We start from the raw sequence: 27,462 nt of genomic DNA on the forward strand, positions 1-27,462 counted from the left end.
TTTATTGCTGGGAGCATCATTTTATTGCAGGGTGCTGGGGGCATCAGTTTATTGCTGGGAGCATCATTTTATTGCAGGGTGCTGGGGCATCATTCTATTGCTGGAAACATCATTTTATTGCAGGGTGCTGGGGGCATCATTTTATTGCTTGGAGCATCATTTTATTGCAGAGTGCTGGGGGCATCATTTTGTTGCTGGGAGCATCATTTTATTGCAGGGTGCTGGGGGCATCATTTTATTGCTGGGAGCATCATTTTATTGCAGGGTGCTGGGGGCATCATTTTATCGCTGGGGGCATCATTTTATCGCTGGGAGCATCATTTTATTGCAGGGTGCTGGGGGCATCGTTTTATTGCTGGGAGCATCATTTTATTGCAGGCGGGCTGGGAGCATCATTTTATTGCTGGCAGCATCATTTTATTGCAGGGGGGCTGGGAGCATCATTTTATTGCAAGGGAGCATCATTTTATTGCTGGGGCTTAATTTATTACAGAGGGGGACTGGGAGCCTAATTTTATTGCAGGGGTGCTGGGGGGAATCATTTATTGCTGGGGGCATCATTTTATTGCAGGGGGGCTGGGAGCATCATTTTTTTGCTGGGGCATAATTTATTACAGAGGGGACTGGGAGCATAATTTTATTGCAGGTGTGCTGGGGGCATCAGTTTATTGCTGGGAGCATCATTTTATTGCAGGGTGCTGGGGGCATCAGTTTATTGCTGGGAGCATCATTTTATTGCAGGATGCTGGGGGCATCATTTTATTGCTTGGAGCATCATTTAATTGCAGGGTGCTGGGGGCATCATTTTATTACTGGGAGAATCATTTTATTGCAGGGTGCTGGGGGCATCATTTTATTGCTGGGAGCATCATTTTATTGCAGGGTGCTGGGGCATCATTTTATTGCTGGGGGCATCATTTTATTGCAGGGGGGCTGGGAGCATAATTTTATTGCTGGGGCATAATTTAGTACAGAGGGGGGCTGGGAGCATACTTTTATTGCAGGGGTGCTGGGGGGAATCATTTATTGATGGGGACATCATTTTATTGCAGGGGGGCTGGGAGCATAATTTTATTGCTGGGGCATAATTTATTACAGAGGGGGCTGGGAGCATAATTTTATTGCAAGTGTGCTGGGGGCATCAGTTTATTGCTGGGAGCATCATTTTATTGCAGGGTGCTGGGGGCATCAGTTTATTGCTGGGAGCATCATTTTATTGCAGGGTACTGGGGGCATCATTTTATTGCTGGGAGCATCATTTTATTGCAGGGTGCTGGGGGCATCATTTTATTGCTGGGAGCATCATTTTATTGCAGGTTGCTGGGGGCATCATTTTATGGCTTGGAGCATCATTTTATTGCAGGGGGGCTGGGAGCATCATTTTATTGCTGGGGCATAATTTATTACAGAGGGGGCTGGGAGCATAATTTTATTGCAGGGTGCTGGGGGCATCAGTTTATTGCTGGGAGCATCATTTTATTGCAGGGTGCTGGGGGCATCAGTTTATTGCTGGGAGCATCATTTTATTGCAGGGTGCTGGGGCATCATTCTATTGCTGGAAACATCATTTTATTGCAGGGTGCTGGGGGCATCATTTTATTGCTTGGAGCATCATTTTATTGCAGAGTGCTGGGGGCATCATTTTGTTGCTGGGAGCATCATTTTATTGCAGGGTGCTGGGGGCATCATTTTATTGCTGGGAGCATCATTTTATTGCAGGGTGCTGGGGGCATCATTTTATTGCTGGGAGCATCATTTTATTGCAGGCGGGCTGGGAGCATCATTTTATTGCTGGCAGCATCATTTTATTGCAGGGGGGCTGGGAGCATCATTTTATTGCAAGGGAGCATCATTTTATTGCTGGGGCTTAATTTATTACAGAGGGGGACTGGGAGCCTAATTTTATTGCAGGGGTGCTGGGGGGAATCATTTATTGCTGGGGCATCATTTTATTGCAGGGGGGCTGGGAGCATCATTTTTTTGCTGGGGCATAATTTATTACAGAGGGGACTGGGAGCATAATTTTATTGCAGGTGTGCTGGGGGCATCAGTTTATTGCTGGGAGCATCATTTTATTGCAGGGTGCTGGGGGCATCAGTTTATTGCTGGGAGCATCATTTTATTGCAGGGTGCTGGGGGCATCATTTTATTGCTTGGAGCATCATTTAATTGCAGGGTGCTGGGGGCATAATTTTATTACTGGGAGAATCATTTTATTGCTGGGTGCTGGGGCATCATTTTATTGCTGGGGGCATCATTTTATTGCAGGGGGGCTGGGAGCATCATTTTATTGCTGGGGCATAATTTAGTACAGAGGGGGGCTGGGAGCATACTTTTATTGCAGGGGTGCTGGGGGGAATCATTTATTGATGGGGACATCATTTTATTGCAGGGGGGCTGGGAGCATAATTTTATTGCTGGGGCATAATTTATTACAGAGGGGGCTGGGAGCATAATTTTATTGCAAGTGTGCTGGGGGCATCAGTTTATTGCTGGGAGCATCATTTTATTGCAGGGTACTGGGGGCATCATTTTATTGCTGGGAGCATCATTTTATTGCAGGGTGCTGGGGGCATCATTTTATTGCTGGGAGCATCATTTTATTGCAGGGTGCTGGGGGCATCATTTTATGGCTTGGAGCATCATTTTATTGCAGGGTGCTGGGGCATCATTTTATTGCTGGGGGCATCATTTTATTGCAGGGGTGCTGGGGGGAATCATTTATTGCTGGGGGCATCATTTTATTGCAGGGGGGCTGGGAGCATAATTTTATTGCTGGAGCATAATTTATTACAGAGGGGGCTGGGAGCATAATTTTATTGCTGGCAGCATCATTTTATTGCAGGGGGGCTGGGAGCATCATTTTATTGCAAGGGAGCATCATTTTATTGCTGGGGCTTAATTTATTACAGAGGGGGACTGGGAGCCTAATTTTATTGCAGGGGTGCTGGGGGGAATCATTTATTGCTGGGGGCATCATTTTATTGCAGGGGGGCTGGGAGCATCATTTTTTTGCTGGGGCATAATTTATTACAGAGGGGACTGGGAGCATAATTTTATTGCAGGTGTGCTGGGGGCATCAGTTTATTGCTGGGAGCATCATTTTATTGCAGGGTGCTGGGGGCATCAGTTTATTGCTGGGAGCATCATTTTATTGCAGGATGCTGGGGGCATCATTTTATTGCTTGGAGCATCATTTAATTGCAGGGTGCTGGGGGCATCATTTTATTACTGGGAGAATCATTTTATTGCAGGGTGCTGGGGGCATCATTTTATTGCTGGGAGCATCATTTTATTGCAGGGTGCTGGGGCATCATTTTATTGCTGGGGGCATCATTTTATTGCAGGGGGGCTGGGAGCATAATTTTATTGCTGGGGCATAATTTAGTACAGAGGGGGGCTGGGAGCATACTTTTATTGCAGGGGTGCTGGGGGGAATCATTTATTGATGGGGACATCATTTTATTGCAGGGGGGCTGGGAGCATAATTTTATTGCTGGGGCATAATTTATTACAGAGGGGGCTGGGAGCATAATTTTATTGCAAGTGTGCTGGGGGCATCAGTTTATTGCTGGGAGCATCATTTTATTGCAGGGTGCTGGGGGCATCAGTTTATTGCTGGGAGCATCATTTTATTGCAGGGTACTGGGGGCATCATTTTATTGCTGGGAGCATCATTTTATTGCAGGGTGCTGGGGGCATCATTTTATTGCTGGGAGCATCATTTTATTGCAGGTTGCTGGGGGCATCATTTTATGGCTTGGAGCATCATTTTATTGCAGGGGGGCTGGGAGCATCATTTTATTGCTGGGGCATAATTTATTACAGAGGGGGCTGGGAGCATAATTTTATTGCAGGGTGCTGGGGGCATCAGTTTATTGCTGGGAGCATCATTTTATTGCAGGGTGCTGGGGGCATCAGTTTATTGCTGGGAGCATCATTTTATTGCAGGGTGCTGGGGCATCATTCTATTGCTGGAAACATCATTTTATTGCAGGGTGCTGGGGGCATCATTTTATTGCTTGGAGCATCATTTTATTGCAGAGTGCTGGGGGCATCATTTTGTTGCTGGGAGCATCATTTTATTGCAGGGTGCTGGGGGCATCATTTTATTGCTGGGAGCATCATTTTATTGCAGGGTGCTGGGGGCATCATTTTATTGCTGGGAGCATCATTTTATTGCAGGCGGGCTGGGAGCATCATTTTATTGCTGGCAGCATCATTTTATTGCAGGGGGGCTGGGAGCATCATTTTATTGCAAGGGAGCATCATTTTATTGCTGGGGCTTAATTTATTACAGAGGGGGACTGGGAGCCTAATTTTATTGCAGGGGTGCTGGGGGGAATCATTTATTGCTGGGGCATCATTTTATTGCAGGGGGGCTGGGAGCATCATTTTTTTGCTGGGGCATAATTTATTACAGAGGGGACTGGGAGCATAATTTTATTGCAGGTGTGCTGGGGGCATCAGTTTATTGCTGGGAGCATCATTTTATTGCAGGGTGCTGGGGGCATCAGTTTATTGCTGGGAGCATCATTTTATTGCAGGGTGCTGGGGGCATCATTTTATTGCTTGGAGCATCATTTAATTGCAGGGTGCTGGGGGCATAATTTTATTACTGGGAGAATCATTTTATTGCTGGGTGCTGGGGCATCATTTTATTGCTGGGGGCATCATTTTATTGCAGGGGGGCTGGGAGCATCATTTTATTGCTGGGGCATAATTTAGTACAGAGGGGGGCTGGGAGCATACTTTTATTGCAGGGGTGCTGGGGGGAATCATTTATTGATGGGGACATCATTTTATTGCAGGGGGGCTGGGAGCATAATTTTATTGCTGGGGCATAATTTATTACAGAGGGGGCTGGGAGCATAATTTTATTGCAAGTGTGCTGGGGGCATCAGTTTATTGCTGGGAGCATCATTTTATTGCAGGGTACTGGGGGCATCATTTTATTGCTGGGAGCATCATTTTATTGCAGGGTGCTGGGGGCATCATTTTATTGCTGGGAGCATCATTTTATTGCAGGGTGCTGGGGGCATCATTTTATGGCTTGGAGCATCATTTTATTGCAGGGTGCTGGGGCATCATTTTATTGCTGGGGGCATCATTTTATTGCAGGGGTGCTGGGGGGAATCATTTATTGCTGGGGGCATCATTTTATTGCAGGGGGGCTGGGAGCATAATTTTATTGCTGGAGCATAATTTATTACAGAGGGGGCTGGGAGCATCATTTTATTGCAAGTGTGCTGGGGGCATCAGTTTATTGCTGGGAGCATCATTTTATTGCTGGGGGCATCATTTTATTGCAGGGGGCATCATTTTTATTGCAGGGTGCTGGGGGCATCATTTTATTGCTGGGAGCATCATTTTATTGCAGGGTGCTGGGGGCATCAGTTTATTGCTGGGAGCATCATTTTATTGCAGGGTGCTGGGGGCATCATTTTATTGCTGGGAGCATATTTTTATTGCAGGGGGGCTGGGAGCATCATTTTATTGCACGGTGCTGGGGGCATCATTTTATTGCTGGGAGCATCATTTTATTGCACGTGCTGGGGGCATCATTTTATTGCTGGGAGCATCATTTTATTGCAGGGTGCTGGGGGCATCATTTTATTGCTGGGAGCATCATTTTATTGCAGGGGGGCTTGGAGCATCATTTTATTGCAGGGGGGCTGGGAGCATCATTTTATTGCTGGGGCATAATTTATTACAGAGGGGGGCTGGGAGCATCATTTTATTGCAGGTGTGCTGGGGGCATCAGTTTATTGCTGGGAGCATCAGTTTATTGCTGGGGGCATCATTTTATTGCTGGGAGCATCATTTTATTGCAGGGTGCTGGGGGCATCATTTTATTGCTGGGAGCATCATTTTATTGCAGGGTGCTGGGGGCATCATTTTATTGCAGGGTGCTGGGAGCATCATTTTATTGCTGGGAGCATCATTTTATTGCAGGGGTGCTGGGGGCATCATTTTATTGCAGTGGGGCTGGGATATCCTTTATGATTTGACCGCTGATTCCTATTGGTGTGGTGCATGTTACGTGAGTTGTCACTAATAAAAGCTCAATAACAATGCTTGGCATACCATCATGTGTCACAATAGCTCAATATATGGATTTAAAATTGTATAAAGTAAATACACAACTGTAATTTGCACCTAACCAGCTTGCCTTAGTTACAGTAAGTACCTGTCTGCAACTAAGCTTAAGCTATTTACACCATTTCAGTTGCTTCCCATTTCTATACATTTTTGCTTTGGGTTTTCATGGTATTAACATCTGTGTAAGATTATGTGGATATTGGACATCAATGTCTAATGTATACATCAAAGAATGTAACTGCAAAGTTAAACTTTACTTTCATACACCTAGATTTAGAGTTTTGCGTTAGAAGGGGTGCGTTAGCTACGCGTGTTTTTTTTCCCCCGCACCTTTTAAACAACGCTGCTATTTAGAGTTCTCTGAAGGGCTGCGTTAGGCTCCAAAATGGGAGCGTAGAGCATAATTTGCTGCCACTTCAACTCTAAATACCAGCATTGCTTACGGACGCGGCCAGCTTCAAAAACGTGCTCGTGCATGATTCCCCCATAGGAAACAATGGGGCAGTTTGAGCTGGAAAAAACCTAACACCTGCAAAAAAGCAGCGTTCAGCTCCTAACGCAGCCCCATTGTTTCCTATGGGGAAACACTTCCTAAGTCTGCACCTAACACCCTAACATGAACCCCGAGTCTAAACACCCCTAACCTTACACTTATTAACCCCTAATCTGCCGCCCCCGCTATTGCTGACCCCTGCATTACACTATTAACCCCTAATCTGCCGCTCCGGACACCGCCGCAACCTACATTATAGCTATGTACCCCTAATCTGCTGCCCCTAACATCGCCGACCCCTATATTATATTTATTAACCCCTAATCTGCCGCCCCCAACGTCGCCGCTACCTTACCTACACTTATTAACCCCTAATCTGCTGACCGGACCTCGCCGCCACTATAATAAATGTATTAACCCCTAAACCGCCTCACTCCCGCCTCAAAAACCCTATAATAAATAGTATTAACCCCTAATCTGCCCTCCCTAACATCGCTGACACCTAACTTCAAGTATTAACCAGTAATCTGCCGACCGGACCTCACCGCTATTATAATAAATGTATTAACCTCTAAAGCTAAGTCTAACTCTAACCCTAACACCCCCCTAAGTTAAATATAATTTTTATCTAACAAAATAAAATAAATCTTATTAAATAAATTAATCCTATTTAAAGCTAAATACTTACCTGTAAAATAAACCCTAATATAGCTACAATATAACGAATAATTATATTGTAGCTATTTTAGGATTTATATTTATTTTACAGGCAACTTTGTATTTATTTTAACCAGGTACAACAGCTATTAAATAGTTAATAAGTATTTAATAGCTACCTAGTTAAAATAATTACAAAATTACCTGTAAAATAAATTCTAACCTAAGTTACAATTAAACCTAACACTACACTATCAATAAATTAATTAAATAAACTACCTACAATTATCTACAATTAAATCAACTAAACTAAATTACAAAAACAAACACTAAATTACAAAAAATAAAAAAAGATTACAAGAATTTTAAACTAATTACACCTACTCTAAGCCCCCTAAAAAAATAACAAAGCCCCCCAAAATAAAAAAATGCCCTACCCTATTCTAAAATAAAAAGTTAACAGCTCTTTTACCTTACCAGCCCTTAAAAGGGCCTTTTGCGGGGCATGCCCCAAAGTAAACAGATCTTTTGCATTTTAAAAAAACATACAATACCCCCCCAACATTACAACCCACCACCCACATACCCCTAATCTAACCCAAACCCCCCTTAAAAAACCTAACACTAAGCCCCTGAAGATCTCCCTACCTTATCTTCACCACGCCGGGTATCACCGAGCCGTCCAGAAGAGGGTCCGAAGTCTTCATCCTATCCGGCAAGAAGAGGTCCAGAAGAGGCTCCGAAGTCTTCATCCTATCCTGCAAGAAGAGGACATCCGGACCTTTAGACATCTTCATCCAGGCGGCGTCTTCTATCTTCATCCATCCGGCGAGGAGCGGGACCATCTTGAATCAGCCGACGCGGATCCATCCTCTTCTTCCGGCGACTCCTGACGAATGAAAGTTCCTTTAAGTGACGTCATCCAAGATGGCGTCCCTCGAATTCCGATTGGCTGATAGGATTCTATCAGCCAAACGGAATTAAGGTAGGAAAAATCTGATTGGCTGATCTATATAGCTCCTCCTCTAACTGCCACTACCAGTCATTCTCTTGCAGCTCTCGACAAGATAGGAAGTAGCTAGAGATGTGGTGTTTTTATTTAGTTTATCTTCAATCAAAAGTTTGTTATTTTCAAATGGTACCGGAGTTGTACTATTTTAGCCTCAGGCAGAAAGTAGAAGAAGAGTCTGCCTGTGGTCTTTAATGATCTTAGCAGGTTGTAACTAAGATCCATTGCTGTTCTCACACATAACTGAAGAGAGAGGTAACTTCAGCTGGGGGAATGGCGTGCAGGGTCTCCTGCTATGAGGTATGTGCAGTTTAAATTTTTCTAGAGAAATGAATATGCTAGAAAATGCTGTTAATACCGGATTTATTTAAGGTAATCCTGATTACAGTGATTTAATAACGACTAGTATCATGCTTGCTGTAAAAGGTAATATTCTTATTACTTTCTCACATTACTGAAACATAAAACGTTTGCTGGAAGTGTTTAAACGTTTTTTTATACATATTGGGGATAAAACTTTATTGGGGCCCAGTTTTTTCCACATGGCTGGCTAGATTTTGCCTAGGGATAGTTTTGTTAGGCCCTCTCACTGTGAATACAGGTTGGGAGGGGCCTATTTTCGCACCTAAATGCGCATTAGATTTTGCAGCTTGAGACATCCAGTTTCCCTGAAGGAGTCCCCTGAACACTTAGGACCTCTCTAAAGGGTTTTTGTGCCTTTCAAAGTCGTTATATGGGCAGGTAGGGCCACAGCAGAGCTGTGTCAGTTTGTTGTGACTGTTAAAAAACGTTTATATCGTTTTTTTGATCCGGTTTTGAAACTAAGGGGTTAATTATCCATTTGCAAGTGGGTGCAATGCTCGGTTAGTCTATTATACATACTGTAAAAATTTCGTAAGATTTACTGCTTTTTATCACTGTTTTTCAATTTCTGACAAAATTTGTTTCTCTTAAAGGCACAGTACCGTTTTTATTTTTTGTTTTTCAAAGTGTTTTCCAAGCTTGCTGGTCTCATTGCTAGTCTGTTTAAACATGTCTGACATAGAGGAAACTCCTTGTTCATTATGTTTAGAAGCCATTGTGGAACCCCCTCTTAGAATGTGTACCAAATGTACTGATTTTACTTTAAGTTATAAAGATCATATTCTGTCTTTAAAAAATTTATCACCAGAGGAAACTGACAAGGGGGAAGTTCTGCCGACTAACTCGCCTCACGTGTCAGAACCTTTGACTCCCGCTCAAGGGACTCCCGCTCAAGGGACTCCCGCTCAAGAGGCGCCAAGTACATCTAGCGCGCCCATGGCGTTTACTTTACAAGACATGGCGGCAGTTATGGATCATACCCTTACAGCGGTATTGTCAAAACTACCAGGGTTACAAGGAAAGCGAGACAGCTCTGGGGCTAGAAAAAATACAGAGCACTCTGACGCTTTAGTAGCTATGTCTGATATCCCCTCACAATATGCAGAAGCTGAGGCAGGAGAGCTTCTTTCTGTGGGTGATTTTTCTGACTCAGGGAAGATCCTTCAACCTGATTCTGATATGTCAACATTTAAATTTAAGCTTGAACACCTCCGCGTGTTGCTCAGGGAGGTTTTAGCTACTCTGGATGACTGTGACACCATTATAGTGCCAGAGAAATTGTGTAGATTGGATAAATACTATGCAGTACCTGTTTACACTGATGTTTTTCCAATACCTAAAAGGTTTTCAGAAATTATTACTAAGGAATGGGATAGACCAGGCGTACCGTTCTCTCCCCTCCTATTTTTTTAAGAAAATGTTTCCAATAGATGCCGCTACACGGGACTTATGGCAAACGGTCCCTAAGGTGGAGGGAGCAGTTTCTACCCTAGCTAAGCGTACAACTATCCCCGTCGAGGATAGTTGTGCTTTCCTAGATCCAATGGATAAAAAGTTAGAGGGTTACCTTAAGAAAATGTTTATTCAACAAGGTTTTATTCTCCAGCCTCTTGCATGCATTGCCCCGGTCACTGCTGCTGCGGCCTTCTGGTTTGAGTCTCTGGAAGAGGCCTTACAGGTAGAAACTCCATTGGATGATATTCTTGACAAGCTTAAAGCGCTTAAGCTAGCCAATTCATTTGTTTCTGACGCCGTTGTTCATTTAACTAAACTAACGGCTAAGAACTCAGGTTTTGCTATTCAGGCGCGTAGGGCGCTATGGCTTAAATCCTGGTCAGCTGACGTTACATCAAAGTCTAAGCTTCTCACTATTCCCTTCAAGGGGCAGACCCTATTCGGGCCTGGACTGAAGGAGATCATTTCTGATATTACTGGAGGAAAAGGTCATGCCCTTCCTCAGGATAGGTCTAACAAATTAAGTACCAAACAAACAAATTTTCGTGCCTTTCGAAACTTTAAGACGAGCGCAGCATCATCTTCCTCTAATACAAAACAAGAGGGAAATTTTGCCCAGTCCAAGCCGGTCTGGAGACCTAACCAGGCTTGGAACAAAGGTAAACAGGCCAAGAAGCCTGCTGCTGCCTCTAAGACAGCATGAAAGATTGGCCCCCGATCCGGTAACAGATCTAGTAGGGGGCAGACTTTCTCTTTTCACCCAGGCTTGGGCAAGGGATGTCCAGGATCCCTGGGCGTTGGAAATTGTGTCCCAGGGATATCTTCTGGATTTCAAAGCTTCTTCCCCAAAAAGAAGATTTCACCTTTCACAATTATCTGCAGACCAGATAAAGAGAGAGGCATTCATACATCAAGACCTCCTAGTTATGGGAATGATCCACCCAGTTTCAAAGGAGGAACAGGGGCAAGGATTCTATTCAAATCTATTTGTGGTTCCCAAGAAAGAGGGAACCTTCAGACCAATCTTAGATCTCAAGATCCTAAACAAATTTCTCAGGGTCCCATCTTTCAAGATGGAGACTATTCGAACCATCCTACCTATGATCCAGGAGGGTCAATACATGACTACCGTGGATTTAAAGGATGCTTATCTTCACATTCCGATACACAAAGATCATCATCGGTTTCTCAGGTTTGCCTTCCTAGACAGGCATTACCAGTTTGTGGCTCTTCCCTTTGGGTTAGCTACGGCACCAAGAGTCTTTACGAAGGTTCTGGGGTCACTTCTGGCGGTCCTAAGGCCACGGGGCATAGCAGTAGCCCCTTACTTAGATGACATTCTGATACAGGCGTCGAATTTCCAAATTGCCAAGTCCCATACGGACATTGTTTTTGCATTCCTGAGGTCTCATGGGTGGAAAGTGAACGAAAAGAAGAGTTCTCTATCCCCTCTCACAAGAGTTTCCTTCCTAGGAACTCTGATAGATTCTGTAGAAATTAGGATTTACCTGACAGAGGCCAGGTTGTCAAAACTTCTAAATTCCTGCCATGTTCTTTATTCTACTTCTCGCCCTTCGGTGGCTCAGTGTATGGAAGTAATTGGCTTAATGGTAGCGGCAATGGACATAGTGCCGTTTGCCCGCCTACATCTCAGACCGCTGCAACTCTGCATGCTCAGTCAGTGGAATGGTGGATTACACAGATTTGTCCCCTCTGCTAAATCTGGATCAAGAGACCAGCGATTCTCTTCTCTGGTGACTATCTCGAGTCCATCTGTCCAAAGGTATGACCTTCCGCAGGCCTGATTGGACAATAGTAACAACAGATGCCAGCCTTCTGGGCTGGGGGGCAGTCTGGAACTCTCTGAAGGCTCAGGGGTCATGGACTCAGGAGGAGGCTCTCCTTCCGATAAACATTCTGGAACTAAGAGCGATATTCAATGCTCTTCAGGCTTGGCCTCAGCTAGCGGCAGTGAGGTTCATCAGATTTCAGCCAATCAGATTGAGCTTGCATTCTATTGGCTGTTCCGATCAGCCAATAGAATGCGAGCTCAATCTGATTGGCTGATCCAATCAGCCAATTGGATTGAACTTGAATCTGATTGGCTGATTCAATCAGCCAATCAGATTTTTCCTACCTTAATTCCGATTGGCTGATAGAATCCTATCAGCCAATCAGAATTCGAGGGATGCCATCTTGGATGACGTCCCTTAAAGGAACCTTCATTCGTCGGGAGTCGCCGGAAGAAGAGGATGGATCCGCGTCGGCTGCTTCAAGATGGTCCCGCTCCGCGCCGGATGGATGAAGATAGAAGACGCCGCCTGGATGAAGATGTCTACCGGTCCAGATGTCCTCTTCTTGCCGGATAGGATGAAGACTTCGGAGCCTCTTCTGGACCTCTTCTTGCCGGATAGGATGAAGACTTTGGACCCTCTTCTGGACGGATCGGTGATACCCGGCGTGGTGAAGATAAGGTAGGAAGATCTTCAGGGGCTTAGTGTTAGGTTTTTTAAGGGGGGTTTGGGTTAGATTAGGGGTATGTGGGTGGTGGGTTGTAATTTTGGGGGGGTTATTGTATGTTTTTTTAAAATGCAAAAGAGCTGTTTACTTTGGGGCATGCCCCGCAAAAGGCCCTTTTGAGGGCTGGTAAGGTAAAAGAGCTGTTAACTTTTTATTTTAGAATAGGATAGGGCATTTTTTTATTTTGGGGGGCTTTGTTATTTTTTTTAGGGGGCTTAGAGTAGGTGTAATTAGTTTAACATTCTTGTAATCTTTTTTTTATTTTTTGTAATTTAGTGTTTGTTTTTTTTTGTAATTTAGTTTAGTTGATTTAATTGTAGATAATTGTAGGTAGTTTATTTAATTAATTTATTGATAGTGTAGTGTTAGGTTTAATTGTAACTTAGGTTAGGATTTATTTTACAGGTAATTTTGTAATTATTTTTTTTTTTTATATTTATTTATTTTTGATAGGACATACATAATGAATAAACAGGGTACATAAGATAGATTACATAAAAGGTAATTTCACCCGTTGTGATAAAGCACTTGTAAACAAACTGTCCTCTTTCTGGTCCCTTAAAAAGTCTTTCGCAATCACTTTTGGATTACTAGTACATAAGCATTCTTTTAAACATAGGGATTTTAAGATAAGGGAAAACAAGAATATAAGATCGCTCCCAAACCACATCTCTGTCAGCGTGGTTGCATACTGGATTATCATAAGTGACAGTTGAGCAAGGCAGCTAAGTGATCAGACTGTAGTGAAAAAAAGGGGTGTTAGCCACTTGTGGGTATTTGTAATATGTAGACATGGGTTGATTTCCATATAGTTATGGAGCATATTATGCAAAGAATCTGTTCTTGTGTTAACCTAACCAGTAAAGTAGTATAGCCTGGGAGATATTCTGGGGGTAATAAATATTCACTGTGTATTAATGTGAGCTGTTATATAGGGAGGTACATTGAGACTATGTGGCTAATTAGTAAGGCCCGCAAGTTAAATTGCAGAGTGAGTCTGCTCTGCAATGTCTTATATAAGGGGACATTTTGAGATTTAAATTAACACAACAGGAAATTCAGATTGTGAAAGTAAGAGAAACGTTTGAAGTCTGAGTAAACAATTTGCACATTAAATGGTTATGTTATATGGTAACTTTTAAGGATTAACCCCCACTGTTCAGCTCTTTTTTATAAGCATTTGGCAGGGAATGAGATATAATCGTTTCCAATGTGATGTGTTTGGAGCGTGCAGTCTTTAATTTATATTGAGATCGCACTGGTGTGTCAACACTTCTCCTGCTAGCCTCTGCTTGCAGCTTTGGCGTGATAGTGGATGAACCGATCAGTATCTGGTGCCCAAGATAAATTGCTTTACAGAGCGGATCTCCCGCCTGCCCATACCCGGTTTTGAAAGTCCAGCCTTCTAAGTTAGCTAAAATGAATGTCTCAGAGGCCATTGCTAGGTTAGTTCCTGAGATTACCCTCACGTTGGGTGATAGATGCTTCCATCTCACAGCCCCCGGTGAGCAAGGGGGTTTTGAAAAAACATGCAGCTCCTCAATGGGAGCGGGCTGTAACAGAGTCACGGCATCTTTTAATCTCCCTTGTACGCTTTGCGATGAGGAAGTGATGATCCCCGGTTCCAAGTTGTCAGAGTGGGCTTAGGGGTTTATGTAAGAGGGGTTTTTCCAGATCTGAGGGGCTGCTCCTTCACAAGTAAGTTCTACTGCGCCAGCTGAGTGAGCAAATGGCAATCTAGCTGCATCTGTGCAGTCGGCACCTGGGTTATGCCATTCCTCCTCGTGTGTTGCAATGTGCTGCTCATAATTCCCTTCACGCACATACTGGGTTGGTAGATCCGCAGCTTCTAGCACTGAGTCAGGCCAGCATTTTTGTATGATTCTCTGCCATATAGCCTCCAGCCTCGCGAATCTTTCGTCTGTGGTCAGTTGCACCATAGCTTCTGATATGTCCGCCATTTTTGCGACATCCTCACGACCCAATGCTGTCAGTCCGGAAGCCACTTTTTAGAAAGAGATCTGTGATTTCAGATGTTGAGTGTGGTTGGGAGCAGCTGATGTATAATAGATTCAGTATGTCAGGTTTTATCTGACTGCACTGTTAACCCGGTTCTCCCGGGGGGGGGGGGGGGATGTTACCTAGTAGTAGGCCACTGCCTTAGGTCTTGTCTTTCCGATCTGCGATCTCGGTGTCATATAAACAGCAAAGATATACAGCGATAAAGCAACTAGTAGTGAGGGGATAGTTTCTTTGTATAATTCTTTCTGTTAAAGTACAATAATCAGCTGATTATTGGGTATTCTACCAGAGCTCTCAGAAGATGCGTCTTATCCAGAATGCTGCACGGACACGCCCCCAATTTTGTAATTATTTTAACTAGGTAGCTATTAAATAGTTATTAACTATTTAATAGCTATTGTACCTGGTTAAAATAAATACAAAGTTGCCTGTAAAATAAATATAAATCCTAAAATAGCTACAATATAATTATTCGTTATATTGTAGCTATATTAGGGTTTATTTAACAGGTAAGTATTTAGCTTTAAATAGGATTAATTTATATAATAAGATTTATTTTATTTCGTTAGATTTAAATTATATTTAATTTAGGGGGGTGTTAGGGTTAGACTTAGCTTTAGGGGTTAATACATTTATTATAGTAGCGGTGAGGTCGGGTAGGCAGATTAGGGGTTAATACTTGAGGTTAGGTGTCAGCGATGTTAGGGAGGGCAGATTAGGGGTTAATACTATTTATTATAGGGTTTTTGAGACTGGAGTGAGGCGGTTTAGGGGTTAATACATTTATTATAGTGGCGGCGAGGTCTGGTCGGCAGATTAGGGGTTAATAAGTGTAGGTAGGTAGCGGCGATGTTGGGGGAGGCAGATTAGGGGTTAATAAATATTATGTAGGTGTCGGCGATGTTAGGGGCAGCAGATTAGGGGTACATAGGGATAATGTAGGTTGCGGCGGTGTGCGGTCGGCAGATTAGCGGTTAAAAAATTTAATTATAGTGGCGGCGATGTGGGGGGACCTCGGTTTAGGGGTACATAGGTAGTTTATGGGTGTTAGTGTACTTTAGAGCACAGTAGTTAAGAGTTTTATGAACCGGCGTTAGCCCATAAAGCTCTTAACTCCTGACTTTTTTCTGCGGCTGGAGTTTTGTCGTTAGAGTTCTAACGCACACTTCAGCCAAGACTCTAAATACCAGCGTTAGGAAGATCCCATTGAAAAGATAGGATACGCAATTGGCGTAAGGGGATCTGCGGTATGGAAAAGTCACGGCTGGAAAGTGAGCGTTAGACCCTTTCCTGACTGACTCTAAATACCAGCGGGCGGCCAAAACCAGCGTTAGGACCCCTTAACGCTGGTTTGGACAGCTAACGCAGAACTCTAAATCTAGCCGATTGTAACTTGGTGTAACTAAGGTACTTTTTGTTTAAATGTAATGCCAGATTTGTTTACAGTTACATATAAAATGCACAATGTACACTACCTAACTGCTTTCTATAATGGTTGGGGCTATGAATCAAACCTTATTACAACAGGTAGCTGCCATACCTTGGTATTCTAAATAAAGCATTAACATCTTAAGAATAAAAAAAATGTTTACAAGTATTTCTATTACCCTTTAGTGTGTGTGTGTGGTTGGTTGGTGTGTGTGTGTGTGTGTGGGGTTGGGGTGTGTGGTTGGTAAGGGTGTGTGTGTGTGTGTGGTTGCCCAATTTCTTAAAGTATTTATTGTTCTGGGTAGAGGCCACTGCGCTGTCATTCTGCCTATGGACCTGCACTTGCTAGGGCCGGCCCTGGCGTCTTTGTAATGTTCCTGTTATCATTAGAAAACACATAAAAACAAGGCCCAGTTCAACTCAACTGTCCCTAATTGTCAGCATAATTCTTCATTACATACATAAACAGCTGTTCCAATAGTACAAATGGTTTATTGCACTATATACAATGCTATAGTGCTCCACATTAGTGGATTTGTTTTGTTTAGTTTTTTAATATGTTATGCATTACCTTTAAAATTATTTTTCTCCCATTTTTTTAAAATTAATTTTAAAAACAGGGGGCGGGGTTGGGGGTGTATACTGGGCGGGGTTGGGGCGGATACTGGGCGGGGTTGGGGCGGAGACAAAGGGGGCCCCATTTTGTCATCCTGCCTTGGGCCCCGCAATGGCTAGGGCTAGCCCTGCTTATCTTTAAATGTAGTGACCTATAACAATGATAATAACATAACACAGATTAAACTAGATTGTTGTTATATATGGTGAGAACATTTGGATAACCTTACATACAATAGACAGCAATATGCCTTACCAACATATATTCAGCAAGCCTATAAGTATAAACTCAGATTAGTATGTGTAATATAAACAGTGACAGTCATCAAGGACCTTCTTTTAACGTTAGCTTTAGTCAGCAGGAGGCAGTAGAGAACAATATATAAATACCTAGTTGTGACCTGCATACATAGAAGTAGAAGATGTGTCTGTGGAGAGCAGTAGGATAAATGTATAACTGGGAATCTTGGAGCAGACCCAAGTAATATAGGCCTAGATTTGGAGTTTTGCCGCCAAAGGGGTGCGTTAGCTACGCATGCTTTTTTCTGGCCGCACCTTTTAAATACCGCTGGTATTTAGAGTTCACAGAAGGGCTGCGTTCGGCTCCAAAAAGGGAGCGTATAGCATAATTTACCGCCACTGCAACTCTCAATACCAGCGGTGCTTACGGACATGGCCAGCTTCAAAAACGTGCTCGTGTACGATTCCCCCATAGAAAACAATGGGGCATTTTGAGCCGAAAAAAAACCTAACACCTGCAAAAAAGCAGCGTTCAGCTCCTAACGCAGCCCCATTGTTTCCTATGGGGAAACACTTCCTATGTCTGCACCTAACACCCTAACATGTACCCCGAGTCTAAACACCCCTAACCTTACACTTATTAACCCCTAATCTGCCGCCCCCGCTATCGCTGACACCTGCATATTTTTTTTAACCCCTAATCTGCCGCTCCGTACACCGCCGCAACCTACGTTATCCCTATGAACCGCTAATCTGCTGCCCCTAACACCGCCGACCCCTATATTATATTTATTAACCCCTAATCTGCCGCCCCCAACGTCGCCTCCACCTACCTACAATTATTAACCCCTAATCTGCCGACCGGACCTCACTGCTACTATAATAAATGTATTAACCCCTAATCCGCCTCACTCCCGCCTCAAAAACCCTATAATAAATATTATTAACCCCTAATCTGTCCTCCCTAACATCGCCTCCACCTAACTTCAATTATTAACCCCTAATCTGCCGACCGGACCTCACTGCTACTATAATAAATGTATTAACCCCTAAAGTTAAGTCTAACCCTAACCCTAACACCCCCCTAAGTTAAATATAATTTAAATCTAACGAAATAAATTAACTCTTATTAAATAAATTAATCCTATTTAAAGCTAAATACTTACCTGTAAAATAAACCCTAATATAGCTACAATATAACGAATAATTATATTGTAGCTATTTTAGGATTTATATTTATTTTACAGGCAACTTTGTATTTATTTTAACCAGGTACAATAGCTATTAAATAGTTATTTACTATTTAATAGCTACCTAGTTAAAATAATTACAAAATTACCTGTAAAATAAATCCTAACCTAAGTTACAATTAAACCTAACACTACACTATCAATAAATTAATTAAATACAATACCTACAAATAAATACAATTAAATAAACTAACTAAAGTACAAAAAATAAAAAAATATTTACAAACATTAGAAAAATATTACAACAATTTTAAACTAATTACACCTACTCTAAGCCCCCTAATAAAATAACAAAGCCCCCCAAAATAAAAAAATGCCCTACCCTATTCTAAATTAAAAAAGTTCAAAGCTCTTTTACCTTACCAGCCCTGAAAAGGGCCATTTGCGGGGCATGCCCCAAAGAATTCAGCTCTTTTGCCTGTAAAAAAAACACATACAATACCCCCCCAACATTAAAACCCACCACCCACATACCCCTAATCTAACCCAAACCCCCCTTAAATAAACCTAACACTAAGCCCCTGAAGATCTTACTACCTTATCTTCACCACGCCGGGTTCACCGATCCGTCCACCGAAGTCTTGATCCAAGCCTCCGAAGTCTTGATCCAAGCCCAAGCTTGGGCTGAAGAGTGACGTCCATCCTCCGGCTGAAGTCTTGATCCAAGCGGCAAATGAAGAAGTCCATCTTCGGGAAGAAATCTTCATCCTATCCGGGCAGAAGAGTAGATCCGGACCGGCAAACATCTTCATCCAAGCCGCATCTTCTATGTTGTTCCATCCGATGATGAGCGGCTGATCTTGAAGACCTCCGGCTTGGATCCATCCTCTTCGTTCGACGTCCAACTGAAGAATGAAGGTTCCTTTAAGGGACGTCATCCAAGATGGCGTCCCTCGAATTCCGATTGGCTGATAGGATTCTATCAGCCAATCGGAATTAAGGTAGGAAAATTCTGATTGGCTGATGGAATCAGCCAATCAGATTCAAGTTCAATCCGATTGGCTGATTGGATCAGCCAATCAGATTGAGCTCGCATTCTATTGGCTGATTGGAACAGCCAATAGAATGCAAGCTCAATCTGATTGGCTGATCCAATCAGCCAATCGGATTGAACTTGAATCTGATTGGCTGATTCCATCAGCCAATCAGAATTTTCCTACCTTAATTCCGATTGGCTGATAGAATCCTATCAGCCAATCGGAATTCGAGGGACGCCATCTTGGATGACGTCCCTTAAAGGAACCTTCATTCTTCAGTTGGACGTCGAACGAAGAGGATGGATCCGCGCCAGAGGTCTTCAAGATCAGCCTCTCGTCATCGGATGGAACAACATAGAAGATGCGGCTTGGATGAAGATGTTTGCCGGTCCGGATCTACTCTTCTGCCCGGATAGGATGAAGACTTCTGCCCGAAGATGGACTTCTTCATTTGCCGCTTGGATCAAGACTTCAGCCGGAGGATGGACGTCACTCTTCAGCCCCCGCTTGGGCTTGGATCAAGACTTTGGAGGCTTGGATCAAGACTTCGGTGGACGGATCGGTGAACCCGGCGTGGTGAAGATAAGGTAGGAAGATCTTCAGGGGCTTAGTGTTAGGTTTATTTAAGGGGGTTTGGGTTAGATTAGGGGTATGTGGGTGGTGGGTTGTATTGTTGGGGGGGGTATTGTATGTGGGGTTTTTTACAGGCAAAAGAGCTGAATTCTTTGGGGCATGCCCCGCAAATGGCCCTTTTCAGGGCTGGTAAGGTAAAAGAGCTTTGAACTTTTTTAATTTAGAATAGGGTAGGGCATTTTTTTATTTTGGGGGGCTTTGTTATTTTATTAGGGGGCTTAGAGTAGGTGTAATTAGTTTAAAATTGTTGTAATATTTTTCAAATGTTTGTAAATATTTTTTTATTTTTTGTAACTTAGTTCTTTTTTATTTTTTGTACTTTAGTTAGTTTATTTAATTGTATTTATTTGTAGGTATTGTATTTAATTAATTTATTGATAGTGTAGTGTAAGGTTTAATTGTAACTTAGGTTAGGATTTATTTTACAGGTAATTTTGAAATTATTTTAACTAGGTAGCTATTAAATAGTTATTAACTATTTAATAGCTATTGTACCTGGTTAAAATAATTACAAAGTTGCCTGTAAAATAAATATAAATCCTAAAATAGCTACAATATAATTATTTGTTATATTGTAGCTATATTAGGGTTTATTTTACAGGTAAGTATTTATCTTTAAATAGGAATAATTTATTTAATAAGAGTTAATTTTTTTCGTTAGATTTAAATTATATTTAACTTAGGGGGGTGTTAGTGTTAGGGTTAGACTTAGCTTTAGGGGTTAATACATTTATTAGAGTAGCGGTGAGGTCCAGTCGGCAGATTAGGGGTTAATAATTGAAGTTAGGTGTCGGTGATGTTAGGGAGGGCAGATTAGGGGTTAATAATATTTATTATAGGGTTATTGAGGCGGGAGTGAGGCAGATTAGGGGTTAATAACTTAATTATAGTAGCAGTGAGGTCCGGTCGGCAGATTAGGGGTTAATTATTGTAGGTAGCTGGCGGCGTCGTTGTGGGGGGCAGATTAGGGGTTAATAAATATAATATAGGGGTCGGCGGTGTTAGGGGCAGCAGATTAGGGGTAGATAAGTATAACGTAGGTGGCGGCGGTGTGCGGTCGGCAGATTAGGGGTTAAAAAATTTTAATTGAGTGGCAGCGATGTGTGGGGGCCTCGGTTTAGGGGTACATAGGTAGTTTATGGGTGTTAGTGTACTGTAGAGCACAGTAGTTAAGAGCTTTATGTACCGGCGTTAGCCCAAAAAGCTCTTAACTCCTGGCTTTTTTCTGCGGCTGGAGTCTTGTCGTAAGATTTCTAACGCTCACTTCAGCCAAGACTCTAAATACCGGCGTTAGAAAGATCCCATTGAAAAGATAGGATACGCAAATAGCGTAGGGGGATCTGCGATATGGAAAAGTCGCGGCTGGAAAGTGAGCGTTAAACCCTTTCCTGACTGACTCCAAATACCAGCGGGCGGCCAAAACCAGCGTTAGGAGCCTCTAACGCTGGTTTTGACGGCTAACGCCAAACTCCAGATCTAGGCGATAGTAAGCTAAGCCAAATGTGCACAAAAATATAGTGTGTATGGAGTATAATTGATCCTCTACTCCCCTCCGATGGTAGAAAATGGTAATTACATCTTCCAACAAAAGATATAAATTTAAGTCTAAATTGAGCAATGTGGTATATTTTTATGTAAATGGCTCAAATAATTGAGGTCTATGGAGCTTAACAAGGCAGACTGTCTACACATCCATCACAGGCAGCCACCATTGAAGACCGTATAACATTGCATAAAACAACTATAACTATAAAACTACAGAGATTACATAAGCATCAAGTTTGCCACTCAAGTGTCAAAGAAGACAAAGACCCAGGAAAACTTAAGCCAATGCCTTGTTTTGCAAAATAACGGATGATGTAGGTGAGACATCCCCTTAGATACATCCCCTTAGAATAAATAGTTAACTTTTAACACAAAACGAAAGGAAGGAAAATGTCTGAGTTCTTGAACCAGAAACAGAACAGTGTAAAGGGCTTAAATGATAACGCTCTTGCCAAAATCTTTCTGTGAGATATTTTGCTCCATTACCCCACTCCAATCGTTGGTAGCGTGCAGTACATCCCAGGAACCTGAGGAGAGTCACCGGTGTCCCAAGTAAGTGACCATAGGTCTGAGCAGTGGGGAGACTTTGACTGCTGCGCAATCAGTGTGAGGTATGTAATCAGTGTGAGGTATGTAATCAGTGTGAGGTATGTAATCAGTGTGAGGTATGTAATCAGTGTGAGGTATGTAATCAGTGTGAGGTATGTCGCCTGTGGCAGTGTTTCTTCTTGCGTGTGGGAAACCTGTGCAGGGCTGGCTTTCTTGAGTATGTCCCATCTTGCTGTCTGATGATCGGCTGCTGTAAAGGCCGGTCGGGTCTCAGCAATGACTTTGTTGTTAGTTGCCAGCGTGGGAATAATGCTGTTTTCAACAGTACTAATAGTGATCGGTTCTCCAATCCCTGTAATACAAAACTGTAATTCATTATAAATACACTTTTATTAATCTATAACCACATATTGTTTCAATGACCATTTAATGCAGTTCAAACAAATGTTTGTGTTGATAAAATATTCTCATTGTTGCAGCGTTAAGAAGGGAATATCGACAGAAGAAATGCCGAACATAAAGACATTGCTTGATAATGACAAGAAACTGACCGGTGAGAATTCTATCACTATGGCCTCTATTTATCAAGCCGTCAACTTACCTGCATTTGACGGCACCAATACGCTCGCCTAAGATCGCCTAACATAGCTGCCGCGGACCTGAATAGGTTCTCCAAAATTATCCAAAAAGCTGTCAAAAAGCTGCGCATCAAGTACGGAGCGATGAGCAGCGGACTGTTGTTAACTAACAGTCATAAATCTTGCTGCTCTTTGGCTTTTTCACAGCTTTCTTACTATACTGTCACTAAGCACCCACACTATACTATACTGTTTTACCCCCTATACCGCCACTCCCGGAGTCCACCGCAACTAAATAAAGTTATTAACCCCTAAACTGCCGCTCCCGGAGCCCACCGCAACTCTAATAAATGTATTAACCCCTAAACCGCCGCTCACGGAGCCCACCGTCACCTACATTATACATATTAACCCCTAATCTGCCGCCCCCTATACCGCCGCCACCTATATAAAGTTATTAACCCCTATCCTGCCGCTCCCGGATCCCGCCGCAACTAAATAAAGTGTTTAACCCCTAAACCGCCGCTCCCGGAGCCCACCGCCACCTACATTATACATATTAACTCCTATCCTGCCCCCCCATACACCGCCGCCACCTAAATTATATTTATTAACCCCTAATCTGCCCCCCCTACACCGCCGCCACTATATTAAATTTATTAACCCCTAAACCTAAGTCTAACCCTAACCCTAACACCCCCTAACTTAAATATAATTTAAATAAATCTAAATAAATATTCCTATTATTAAATAAATTATTCCTATTTAAAACTCAATACTTACCTATAAAATAAACCCTAAGCTAGCTGCAATATAACTAATAGTTACATTGTAGCTAGCTTAGGATTTATTTTTATTTTACAGGCAACTTTGTAGTTATTTTAACTAGGTAGAATAGTTATTATAATCCAAAATGTTGTGCTGACTACAACAGTGTTATAATAAATCTTTATCCATATGACTCTTGTGAAAAACTCCTCTTCTGAGGTCCCAACAAGTGCAGATATCACAGAGTTAACAGGTATATAACCGTTTCTTACATATACACAAGTCTCTTATATAACTTATATAGAGGGCTTACCGCTCCGGTGTCAGTCAGTAGCTGTATCGGTTGAACACGATAATACTGTCCCTGGCGTGATAGCGTATGCCAAACACTCGGGTATGCTCGTTGTCGAGACGTCCACCCTCCGGTGTGAATGCGGTAACCAATCCTCTATTGATCCGTCAGGTAAGTACCTGTGACAAGGGCTGTCCTGTACTGAAACTGTTAGGGCTCTCCTTGACCCTTATTCAATCACAACGAATACCACACAAATATCACAGTTCAGTTTTTCCAGGAATAGAAGAGAGAGAAATGATTGTATATTAGAATATCATTTTATTAGATTCGTTAAAACAGACCTGGCACAGCACATTTGGAGTTTCCACTGCTGACGCGTTTCCTGCCTTACTGGCAGTTCATCAGTGCTCTGATGAACTGCCAGTAAGGCAGGAAACGCGTCAGCAGTGGAGACTCCAAATGTGCTGTGCCAGGTCTGTTTTAACGAATCTAATAAAATGATATTCTAATATACAATAATTTCTCTCTCTTCTATTCCTGGAAAAACAGAACTGTGATATTTGTGTGGTAGAATAGTTATTAAATAGTTATTAACTATTTAATAGCTAACTAGTTAAAATAAATACAAAAGTACCTGTAAAAACCCTAACCTAAGATACAATTACACCTAACACTACACTATAATTAAATTAATTACCTACATTAACTACAATTAAATAAAATTAAATACAATTAAATAAAATTAACTAAAGTACAAAAACAAACAAACACTAAATTACAGAAAATAATACAATAATTACAAGTTTTTTTAAACTAATTACACCTAATCTAATCCCCCTAATAAAATAAAATAAAGAAACCCAAAATAATAAAAAGCCCTACCCTATACTAAAGTACAAATAGCCCTTAAAAGGGCCTTTTGCAGGGCATTGCCCCAAAGTAATCAGCTCTTTTACCTGTAAAAAAAAATTACAATACCCCCCCAACATTAAAACCCACTACCCACACACCCAACCCTACTCTAAAACCCACCCAATCCCCCCTTAAAAAAAACTAACACTAACTCCCTGAAGATCACCCTACCTTGAGAAGTCTTCACCCAACCGGGCCGAAGTCCTCAACGAAGTGGTCCTCCAGACGGGCAGAAGACTTCATCAAAGCCGGGCAGAAGAGGTCCTCCAGACGGGCAGAAGTCTTCATCCAGACGGCATCTTCTATCTTCATCCATCCGGCACGGAGCGGCTCCATCTTCAAGACATCTGACGCGGAGCATCCTTCCAGGCCGACGACTACCCGACGAATAAATGTTCCTTTAAATGATGTCATCCAAGATGGCGTCCCTTGAATTCATATTGGCTGATAGAATTCTATCAGCCAATCAGAATTAAGGTAGGAAAAATCCTATTGGCTGATGCAATCAGCCAATAGGATTGAGCTCGCATTCTATTGGCTGTTCCAATCAGTCTTGAAGATGGAGCCGCTCCGCGCCGGATGGATGAAAATAGAAGATGCCGTCTGGATGAAGACTTCTGCCCGTCTGGGGGACCTCTTCTGCCCGGCTTCGATGAAGACTCCTGCCCGTCTGGAGGACCACTTCACCCGGCTTCGTTGAGGACTTCGGCCCGGTTGGGTGAAGACTTCTCAAGGTAGGGTGATCTTCAGGGGGTTAGTGTTAGGTTTTTTTAAGGGGGGATTGGGTGGGTTTTAGAGTAGGGTTGGGTGTGTGGGTAGTAGGGTTGGGTGTGTGGGTAGTGGGTTTTAATGTTGGGGGGGTATTGTAATTTTTTTTACAGGTAAAAGAGCTGATTACTTTGGGGCAATGCCCTGCAAAAGGCCCTTTTAAGGGCTATTTGTAATTTAGTATAGGGTAGGGCTTTTTATTATTTTGGGGGGCTTTTTTATTTTATTAGGGGGATTAGATTAAAGATTAAAAACTTGTAATTATTTTATTATTTTCTGTAATTTAGTGGGGGGGGTTTGTACTTTAGTTAATTTTATTTAATTAAATTTAATTTTATTTAATTGTAGTTAATGTAGGTAATTAATTTAATTATAGTGTAGTGTTAGGTGTAATTGTAACTTAGGTTAGGTTTTATTTTACAGGTACTTTTGTATTTATTTTAACTAGATAGCTATTAAATAGTTAATAACTATTTAATAACTATTCTACCTTGTTAAAATAAATACAAACTTGCCTGTAAAATAAAAATAAATCCTAAGCTAGCTACAATGTAACTATTAGTTATATTGTAGATAGCTTAGGGTTTTTTTTATAAGTAAGTATTGAGTTTTAAAAAGGAATAATTTATTTAATGATAGGAATATTTATTTAGATTTATTTAAATTATATTTAAGTTAGGGGGTGTTAGGGTTAGGGTTAGACTTAGGTTTAGGGGTTAATAAATTTAATATAGTGGCGGCGATGTAGGGGGGCAGATTAGGGGTTAATAAATATAATGTAGGTGGCGGTGGGCTCCGGGATTGGCGGTTTAGGGGTTAAATACTTTATTTAGTTGCGGCGAGGTCCGTGAGTGGCGGATTAGGGGTTAATAAATTTATTAGAGTGGCGGTGGGCTCCGGGAGCGGCGGTTTAGGTGTTAATAAGTATAATGTAGGTGGCGGCGGTGTAGGGGGGCAGATTAGGGGTGTTTAGACTCGGGGTACATGTTAGGGTGTTAGGTGTAGACATTACCATAGGAATCAATGGGATATCGGGCAGCAGTGAACATGAGCTTTCGCTGCTGTCAGACTCCCATTGATTCCTATGGCATCCGCCACCTCCAGGGTGGCGGATTTAAAACCAGGCACACTGGGCCGGAAAAGTGCTGAGCGTACCTGCTAGTTATTTGATAACTAGCAAAAGTAGTCAGATTGTGCCGAACTTGCGTTTGGAACATCTGTAGTGACGTAAGCATCGATCTGTGTCGGACTGAGTCTGGCGGATCGTATGTTACGTCACTATATTCTACTTTTGCCAGTCTGTAGGGTTTGATAACTAAGGCAAATCAGGCTCGCCACAAATACGTTGCGGAATTCTAGCGTATTTGCAGTTGATGGCTTGATAGCTAGAGGCCTATGTCTTCTTCAAAAACGTACAAAACAAATTAAAACAGAAAACAAAATCTATATAAAACAGGTCACTCTAACCTATGCATAAAAGAAAAATTAAAAATTAAAAGAGAAATAAAATAAACTGAAGATAAGACTATAAATATAAGATACTGTTACGCATTAAAAGTGTAGGAAGCACTAAGGGGATGTCGGCCTCGCTTAACATTCTCTGGTTTTTCTGTTTTACCATGAACTTGTAATACCAAATTGTGCACTAATATTGCACTATGAATAGCGCTCCACTTGTAATCTAGGCCTTTATATTAAAATTGCAAGATATTTACTGCTCTTTTTTTGAACAGATAAACTTTCTTTCACCATGTCTTTAACAATAACAGGAAGTGCTCACTGCAGTTCCTTTGGTCAGAGGCGTAACTAGAAACCACAGGGCCCAGGTGCAAGACTCTAAGAAGGGCCCCCTCCCAAAAAAAGTGAATTTGATACATATCTTTTTATTTTTTTTAACATTTAACACAGAAAAAAAATGTGAATCAGATTACATGTCTGCAAAAGGAGGTACCCTGTGCCCACAGTCTGTGAGATGGTCTGACCCCCTATTACTGTATATAGTAACACTGTTTAACCCGTAGTACTGTATATAGTGAGTAAGTGACACAGTCTGTAATCTGCCGGTGAGATGGCTGGCCTGACCCTACCCGTCCCAGTACTTTATAAAGTGACCACAGTAGTCTGTGACATAGTTCAGCTCCCCCGTACTGTATTTAGTGGTACTGTATAGTGACACTGTTTACCCCCCGCCCCCCCATGCTGTAGTAACAAGTTCTGTAATTTGCTGGTTCCACAAACATACACACATACATGCATAAATACACACACAGTCACATACATACA

At 42.2% G+C, this 27,462-nt stretch overlaps 1 protein-coding gene across 1 annotated transcript in view; it reads left to right on the forward strand.

The window, feature by feature from the left end:
* LOC128642373 (uncharacterized) overlaps positions 1 to 27,462 on the forward strand; it is a 50,170-nt gene that overhangs the window by 14,795 nt on the left and 7,913 nt on the right. Inside the window, exon 3 of the mRNA XM_053695124.1 lies at positions 22,338 to 22,411. Within this exon, the coding sequence (XP_053551099.1) occupies positions 22,338 to 22,411 (74 nt within the window). The remainder of the gene's footprint in view (positions 1 to 22,337; positions 22,412 to 27,462) is intronic.

The sequence above is a fragment of the Bombina bombina genome, chromosome 11 (genome assembly GCF_027579735.1).
Source record: "Bombina bombina isolate aBomBom1 chromosome 11, aBomBom1.pri, whole genome shotgun sequence".
Taxonomy (NCBI): Eukaryota; Metazoa; Chordata; class Amphibia; order Anura; family Bombinatoridae; genus Bombina; species Bombina bombina.